General features: G+C 49.3%; 1 protein-coding gene across 1 annotated transcript in view; it reads right to left on the bottom strand.

Moving 5' to 3' along the window:
* Positions 1-861: 861 nt before the first annotated feature.
* The window catches only part of EDA (ectodysplasin A), a gene marked incomplete at its 5' end in the record, with an annotated part of 11,560 nt that continues 3,626 nt past the window's right edge, over positions 862-8,795 (bottom strand). The window contains 5 exons of the mRNA XM_009573863.1: positions 862-1,476; positions 3,510-3,640; positions 6,558-6,609; positions 7,013-7,047; positions 8,366-8,545. Of these exons, the coding sequence (XP_009572158.1) occupies positions 1,225-1,476; positions 3,510-3,640; positions 6,558-6,609; positions 7,013-7,047; positions 8,366-8,545 (650 nt within the window). The remainder of the gene's footprint in view (positions 1,477-3,509; positions 3,641-6,557; positions 6,610-7,012; positions 7,048-8,365; positions 8,546-8,795) is intronic.

Genomic DNA, 8,795 nt, shown 5'->3' with positions numbered 1-8,795 from the left:
GAAACAATAGCGTCGCAGCTCTTCTATTAGTCACCAGAAATCGAGTTATGACTAGACTCAGCAGGGCTCAGAGAAAAGAAAAAGTGGTGACTTCATGCTGGACCAGACTTTTTAAATACAAATTTTTCTTGCTAGAGACTCCATCACCACTTATTAGAGCATTTTAGGTAGAAGGGTGCCAAAAGGAAAGGGGTGGGGGGAGGAAGGATAAAAACCACATCTAAAAGCAGGACAGTTGCTATTAAAACAGAAAAAAAAAAAAAATTCCTGTTTGAATAATTTTATTCTTAAACATGACAAACTTCTTCAGAGTGTTTTCACAAGTACTTGTGTCTGCTCTACGCGGCTCGGTGAAGCCTGTAGAAATGTGTTCTGGTTTGCAAAATATTAATTAAAAAGACAAAAAGACCCCAACAAAACACAAATTGCTGTAACAGCAGCAGTACTTTAAGGCAGCCCCTGTTAGGGCAAGGTATACCTCTGGGGTAATGGCAGGAGCTGAAAGTAGCAGAGGCTCTGGAACCGGTAACTGGCATTTTCTTTGGGACTTGGTGATTTCTGGAATGTGGAGGCAGTTTCCTATCTGCTAAGCCTGCTCTATTAAGTATTCGCTTTCCTCTCGCACTTACTGCTTTTGCAGCCTGCTTCCAAGCTCTAGGTAGAGGCATTTCGCCGCCTTTGCTCGCACTCCTGAGGATGAATGTAAACACCACTGACCCTGTCTTATTCACCTCCCTTTGCACCCCGTGGCCGTTCCAGTTCAAACTGGGAAGGCGGAAAACCAGAAACCCCCTTTCTTGCTTTCGTTAGCGTGCAGAAGCAGGAGTGCCTGGATAGGACAATTTTGACATTAGTCTGTCTTCTCCCGCTACCGCCTGGGATGCTCTTGCTAGTGCAACATAAAAGCAGAGACCCACACCACTCTCAACAAGCCTCGTGTGAAGATCACAGAGCAGAATATCAGTGCAGTAATACTTGAAATACTGAGACAAGGCAGACACAACAGCCTTTCCTCCTCACAACGCTGTTTCAACTAGCTTTTTGATCCAAGTCTCCATGCAAGTCACAGAAGACAATTGTGCTTCCTGCATTCACATATAGGAATAAATAGCTCTGGATCAGTTTTCTTTATGGCCGGATTACAGAACCCCCTGAAATACTGATACGCTTATGAACAGCAGCACTGTGCAGTTCTGTGAGTATCCTTGGACGTGCCAAGTTCATCTAGGATGCTGGTGCATCTCCTAGGCGTATGGCCCCAAAGAAAGTTGTGTGCTTGCTCATGTTGATGGAGATGTCAGCATGGACCATTTTCACAGCAATCTTCTGCCTGGCTTTGAGGAGGCAGACCCCAGCTGTATAGCAGGTATTGAAGTTGGTCTTGCCGGTCTCAATACTCCGAGTGCATTGCAGAAAGGGCTTTTCATCCACCACCACCTCATAGCTGGCAAAATCTGTGAAGTTTATGTAGTATACCTGATGTGAAGCAGGAAGAAGAAAGGTATTAGGGAGTGTATTTGCGCACACGGAACAAGTCCACATTCCTTTCAGTCTGTACATGTATGTTCCCTCTGCTAACGATCCCTTCCTTGGCCCCGGGACACCTATGCTCACGGCAGGTTGACTTGTTCAAGGCAGAAAGAACCCCAAGCCAACCGAGCACGAGGAAACTCTGTACCCACTTCATACTAACACAAACATGCAAGCATCCGTGAATCCATGTATCTAAGGCTGAGCTACGAATCCTCGCTTTAGACCCTGCTTATTACAGGAAAAATTACAAACCTGCGCAGGCGTAGTTACAACATAGACAACCCTAACTGCTACAAACAGCTTTTCATCCAACAAACAAACAGAAATATTTTAACTGAAGTCCTCTTTCACTTACCTGGCCAGTCCTGCTTTCTGGGTCCCATGAGCCTCCTTTAGTGTTGACATCAAAAATGCCCTAAGATGTACTGGGAGTTGCCGCCTTTGTAATTGGACTTGAGGTGCTTTCAAAGGCATAAGCTATTACGGGGAAGACACTCTCCCAACCTCCACAGCTTGGAAGCAAATGACCTTAGAGTGCTTGTACTGATTTAACTCTTAGATCTAGCGCCTAAGTCCCCGTGACTCCGTTACTTGTTACTTAACCATCTCATGCGAGATGCATGAGAAAGACCTGTCCAAAGAGCAGTCAGTCCCAGGGAGCTGCTTCTTCCTGATAGAAGAAACCCAGCCATTTTGGATGCGTCTGCTAATTCTTCTTAGTCTACACCCTGCCACCACAGAAGCTACACAAGACTGATTCCCCTTTTTCCTCGATGGACTACAAACGACAAAGGCTTCAGAGGCACAACGCTGTGGCCGGCAATTAGCATTAAGCACTCGGAAAACAATTATACTTTGGCCCAGGTAGAGTTATTTTTCCTGTCCCCATCCAAACCAGACACGTCACCAGTTCCATGGAAGAGCACCTAACTTGACATCCCACTTTATCTGACTTGGTACAGTCCCAGCGGGGCTGCCAGCTGAACAGAGGCAAATCCAGAGCAGGAGGTAATATCAGAAGCCTGGAGCAAGGTGGAAGTTGCTTAATTGTGGTTGTCACACAGAAACCCTCTTGTCTTGCTAAAATCTGTCCCAGAACCTGGACAGTTTTTCAGTCCACAGGAGGGTGGACACCCTGCATGCTCTGGAAGGGGAGAGCTTTGTAGCTCATGCTCCACGCAGCTCAGCAATTCTGTTCAGAGATTTGCAAGACGCTGGGAGCAGTGCGTTAAATGACATTTTATTTATTGCAGGAGATATTTATATATCTCCTGCATTTATTTGAATGGGGAGAGGAAATGATGTGTTAATTAGCTGTATACTAAATCATAATACAATATTTTATTACTTTGTTTAGCCCTTTTTACAGAAGCAGGTCCGTACATCCATCGTGGGTACCAACTAAAGCGGCCGCTGAGCCATCCCGCTGCACAATGCGGCTGCGGGCGCATTGTGTTGGTCTGAAGCTACATGAAGAAGGTGGAGGCAAAACGGAGTTACCTGGGCTGGAGTTTGGCCAAGCCACCCGGACCGAGAGTCCTATGCTTACCAAGAGTGACATGGCTTCGCAATGACCACGAGTTGTCAGGGTTTTGGTCTTACATCTCTTTTAAAGCACAGACCTAGCGTCCTGCTGGGACCTGTGTTCTGCAAGGAGGTGTAGCTGCGCTGGTGAATGACTGCACAGACAATACGGAGGATTAAAAAAAAAGGGATTGGTGGCATGTGGGATCTGGCTGGGCGTCTGCGCATGTGTTTCGGTAACTAATCTCTTGCAGCTGGTGTCATGGCGAAACGTGTGACCTTGCACTTGGAAACTCTAACGTCTTCCTCCGACACACATCTCCTAGAGCACGAAGCGGTTAAAAGTACATACAAGTTCTTGGCATTTGCTAGTTGTCTGGAGCCCTCTCGTGGTTCATGCAAGGCTTCCATTGGAACACAAGAATAGGAGTTAGGCCTAGGACCGTACTCACTTCTACCTGACTATAGATGAAGTATGTGCCGTCCACCAGTACCTCCAGCTCCCCACTGCGGGCATGCAGCTTAAACACCTTGGGGTTCATAGTGATGCGAGACCAGTCATTGAGGACTCCACCTGAAAGATCTCAGTATGAGAAAACGGCAGTCACTCAGTACCCGTCAGAATGAAAAGCGCAGGAGCACAGAAATACAGTGACATTGCAAAGTTTCATACACATCGGCTGGCACAGACTCAAGTTGAAAAGTCAAGTAACTTGGTAAGAAAATCCCAGAATTAAAGGCTACGGTGCGTTAGTTTGGACTCCTCTACAGCTCTAACCACACCATCGCTTGCTGGTGGACACTCATTTTGTTCAGTGCACGGCACAACTGATTTACATCTCTACTTGTCCTCCTCCAGAGTAGTTCTCCTCACCCTTGAAAACAGGCGTTTGGCCTTTTGTGCTACACTACATTCCTCCCCAGCGCTGGATACAGACTAGCTTCCCTCCTCCTGACACTAAGTTGAGCTTATTATCATAGTTGAGTGTTTTACAGGTCTGAAAACGTGTTCCCAGTATCATCCCCACTCCAGAGCAAAGACACTCCGGCACATGCAAATCAATGCTGGTACTGTAGGGCATTTGCTACGTTTTCTGAATTCACCTGAGGGGCGAGGGGCTGATTTTTCACACTATTTTTGTACGTTCAGCCAGAGATCACAAATGACTTATCGCAGCTGCGATTACAAAAGCATTTCTGCAACTCAGACCCCAGGCACCTCCAGAAGAGCATCTGCTTGTGGCCCTTGTAAGGGCTTTGTTACCGGTGATTTCCCTGATATCACGGAAGAAACTCTGCAGCAGAGGTAGGACCAGGATCCAATTCTCCAAGAAAGATCCTCAATTGACATTACCCAGCCTTGAGACCATTAAAACACTTTCTCTACTTTCCATCTCATTCATTCCCCCCCTCCAGCTCTCTGCCCAGTGTCCACGCTAAACAAACAACGGAGCTTCAGCAGACGGTGTGCTGATGACTACGTCAACAGGAACGTCCTTGAGGACCACAGCAAGGCTAGGATGAGAACAGTGATTCCTGTCTTTATGGGAACGGGACTACACGTGGCCAATCTGTCTGCCCCCCTCTCAGTGCTGCTGGGCAGGAAGATGTTCTCAGCAGCGGTGTCATGACACAGCCTTCACCCTCACTTTAAGCCTTGGGATCATCCCTAGAAGGAAACTAGTCCTTGCAGCAAAAGAGACAACAGGATTATGCAAAAAATCATGTGAAACTACAAGACTAGACCATCTCTCAGGACACGTATGTGCATGGAGGCCAACTTAGGGTTACACAATCGATTTTAATTCTGGTATTCCTTGACTTCAACATTCTTGACTTTGTAACTAGCATTATTTTAGCAAATGCTCTGTCATTACATTTCCTAGGTTTTTAAAAGCCAAAATAACAACAAAGTATGAAATTGCATCGTGTCACACCACATTAACCCCTGACTGGGGTCCTCAGCACGGTCAGGGGTTTATAGATCCACCACCCAGTCCTCTGGCACTGGAGCCAATGGAATAACTGACAACGTGAGTAGCCCTCTGTTCTCTGGACGGGCCCACGAGCAGGTCCAGAGGACACGCTTCGCTACGAGCCGAGGACAGAGCCATTCTCTGTCTCTCATCAAATACAACTCTTTTCCTCCCAGTCTTCATCTGCTTCTCAGCTCCCTGCCCCCAGTTGCAAACCGGCCAGGCTGTGTTTTCTGCTGGCTGTCAGCTGGACAGCATTAATGGCTCACAGCATCAGATTGTTCCCGAGCAGCAGGGAAGTACACTTACAGGGCAATTCCCACTCTTAGGGAGCAGCGTACGCTCTGTAAACATACAGGCTTCCCATTAATAAAGGGATAATTACTTTTAGAACATAAGCAAAACAGCATCTTTTCCCTCGCATTGTTCTCAGGAACGGCCGGTTTCCTTTTTGTTTTGGGGAGCTTTCCCCCACCCCGCTGTAAGCATACTTCCCTAACCAGGAGAAATTTCAGCTCCCACAGCTCACGTCTGCTGAAAAGAGAGGAATCGCCTTTCAACAGAAGTGCTGGCCAGCCCTCATCGTCCCGTGCACGGGGCAGAAGGTGGTGGACAGGGGTCCTGCAGCCCCGTCCCCGCTGCACCAATCCTTGGGTGCTGCAGCCCCCGAGGTCCGGGACGGGGGTAAACGTGCACCGGGGTTGCTGCCCGCGCTCCCCGGGGAGCCGCGCGCGGTGACTCAGGCAGGGGACGAGACAGCCAGCTCCTCTCCGGCACAGCCAGACATCGTGAGCAGGGAGGCAGCAGCTAATGAATGAGACCCAGCTGTTGGCAAGAAGAGCAGGAACTCGAGCAGAAATTGGATAGGGATCCGGGGGAGGAAGGAGGAGAGCAAAGAGCTGCCTGTGGACGTGAAATGGCTCGGCAGGACTTGAGCTTAAAGGCTGTCGGTGGGGGTAGAGATGCACGAGGGACCGCGGAGGCTGCGTGTGTGCACGCTCGCAGCGTAACGCGGGAGGAGCTAGCGGCTGCGCACCTCTGTGTCCTCACGCGACGGCTGTGCCTCCCCCTGCCATAAATTACTGGGAAAACTGGAGAAAAACACAGGCTAATGGGGCTGAGACAGGAAAAGGATACACTGAGGGCTTAAAATAGAATAGAGTGGGAAAGAAGGCTGGCCACCGAGGGGCTGAGGAAAACTGATGATACAAGAGCAGGCTGGAGGAGGCACGTCATGTATCGGGGCGTCAAGGAGAAGGGAGATTCGGCCTCACAGAGTTACTGGGATGTACAGGATAGAGATAATCTGGGAGATAAATAGGAGCGCAGGGGAAGCGGGGACGGAGACTCAGCAGAAGACTCCTCTAAGGGGGTCTGGGCACGGCAAATCGGACTATCACGGGGGGAGCCCAACAGCAGGGGTAACCAGGGACCCGTGCCATAGGATGGACTGAGACCCAGATAGGAGGCTATGGGTGCAGGATGGGCTCTTTTCAGTAACTGCCAATATCATGAGATCCTTACCATTCTTCACTTGGATTGCCGAGCCTTGGCCTTGAAGGTGGACCACAGCTGGCTGCAAACGAGATTATAGGGATTTAACATTAATGGGAAACACTGCGTCATTTTACAGTAACTCAACACACCTCCACAGCACTGGTGACCAGTACAGAGGCCAGTATTGAAATCATTAATGCTTTTCATAAATGAAAAAAGAAGATCAGAGCAGCTGACAACAACATGTTTAAGTACTGGAGAAGAGGTGGGAAGCCCAAGCCAGATTAACACGGCTTTCTTCTGAGCACTAAAAAGGGTCAGCTCAGGCAGTCACTCTGTGTAGCTATGATTTAGCACACACAAGAAGGGGTGGGTTTTTTTCAGAGCTATACCATCGAACACAACATTAGCAAATGTAGCCAGTAACATTTACAAAAATCCAGCCAAAGCTGGGTTTTTCCCCTGAAAGAAGATCAACCAACCTGGATGTCTCTGGAGCCGGCCTTGTCTGTGGCACCTGCAAAATGCAATTTCACATCATTGAAGAGGAAGCTTGAAAGAGCTGCAGTAAACACTCGTATAAATAAAACCTCTCTTATCCCATAATAACCATTAAAACCCTATTTCTAACAGAAGGAGGACACTAACAGTGGTATAGGGTGCAGCTTAATGTTAAAAAGTACCTAAACAAGAAAAAGAGTCATCCTACTTTTTCCTACTTTATTCTTACATTTCTGTCTAACATCATCAAAATTCTCCAACGTTATTCACCCAGTTTCCACTAGAAGGAAAAACTGCACAACCCTTTTCCTGATCGGTAGTAGCAATAAAGCCTCTTGGCTGCAAAGATTACAAGTTTCACTCTGCAGTAACTCAGGTCATTCATTGCATTCAAGCTACATGCTGAAATCTCTTTTCTCCGAGAGCCAAATCTCTATTAAAGAGGAGATGCTTGTGGGCAGCACTCTGGAGTGCTAAGGACCTCATGCTGCTCCTGGCCTCTGCTTTGGCAATTTCTGAGATACAAACTGAGAAGTCAACCGAGTTTTCCTTTGAGAACCATGTGAGCTATAGGGTAATAGTCCCAATTTCGCTGAGGATACATATATATGAACAGTCTAGTATTAAAAAATGTATAACAAACAACATTGATGTGAACTTCCACTAATCTGCATTTTAAAGAGTTATTAAATTCAGGGATTTTAACAAAATAATTGGCACATGGCTCCGTGGAGAAACAATACGGTGCAGATACAAAGAAACAAAGAAAAATGAAACCAAGAACTGCAGGAGAAAAACATAATTTCATCTGGCTGGTCCGGGAGGCAAGCTGCCTCGGTTCGTGCAGTTCCTGGGCTGGCTGTGCTAAGCATCAGCCTTCCCGGTCCCGATGCAAAGCTAGGCTTTGCGTCAGCTTAAGAGGAATTAACACAAACACCGCCGGGAAGAGCCACCGCCTTGCAGCCAGTTTGCGCACACAGAAATCGGTCACCGGCAGACTTCGGCGGGACGCTTAAAAGCGACTCAGGCTCCGCAGGTCTTTGCTGCTCCTTCTCGGCACCCTCTTCCGACAGGCAGCACCTCGCCCGCAGCATCGCGCCCTAAACCAGAGCTGCCGGGCTCCCGCCGGGCTGCAGAACTGCTGCTGCTCCCCTCGCCCCCCCACGGGTGCACACACCCCAGTCCGACGCGAGGATGCTGCACCATCGCGTGTGGACCCTACGCTGTCCTCAGGTGGAAACCCGGAGCGTTTTTATTTATTCGTGCAGCAGCGGTGCCGCCTGCGTCCCCCCGGCGTGGAAGGGCTCTGAGGAGAGAGGGGACAAACCGGTTACCTGAGGGGCCCTGCAGTCCAGGCGGTCCCTGAGGGCCCGGCGGGCCAGGGGGGCCGGGCGGTCCCATGACGGTTGTCCCGGGAATCCCGGGGATGCCGGGAATGCCGGGGGGGCCCTGGGGCCCAGGAGGACCTGGTGGCCCTTGGGGACCGTTGGGTCCTGGAGGACCAGCCTTTTTACCTGAAAAATAGAAGGGCAATGTTAGCTCCTCCGCACGCTGAGCACGGGATGGTCTTTTACCTACAGGAAAGCCCTGGGAACGAGGAAAGGAGAAGATTGGGGATGGCTCGTTGCCGGCTGGAGGGCAGGGACAAGGAGGAGCATCCAACCGGCCGGGTGGGGTGGGTGGGGGTCCCACAGCTCCGCACCATGAGGACAACGCTCCTGGCAGGGCAGAAGCAGGTCGCTGCCTTGCAGACTCCTTCCAGCA

This window comes from Fulmarus glacialis, unplaced genomic scaffold, assembly GCF_000690835.1.
Source record: "Fulmarus glacialis isolate BGI_N327 unplaced genomic scaffold, ASM69083v1 scaffold17043, whole genome shotgun sequence".
Classification (NCBI taxonomy): Eukaryota; Metazoa; Chordata; class Aves; order Procellariiformes; family Procellariidae; genus Fulmarus; species Fulmarus glacialis.
Note: the sequence above shows the minus strand (reverse complement) of the source record. Positions and strands in the feature narration are given on the sequence as shown.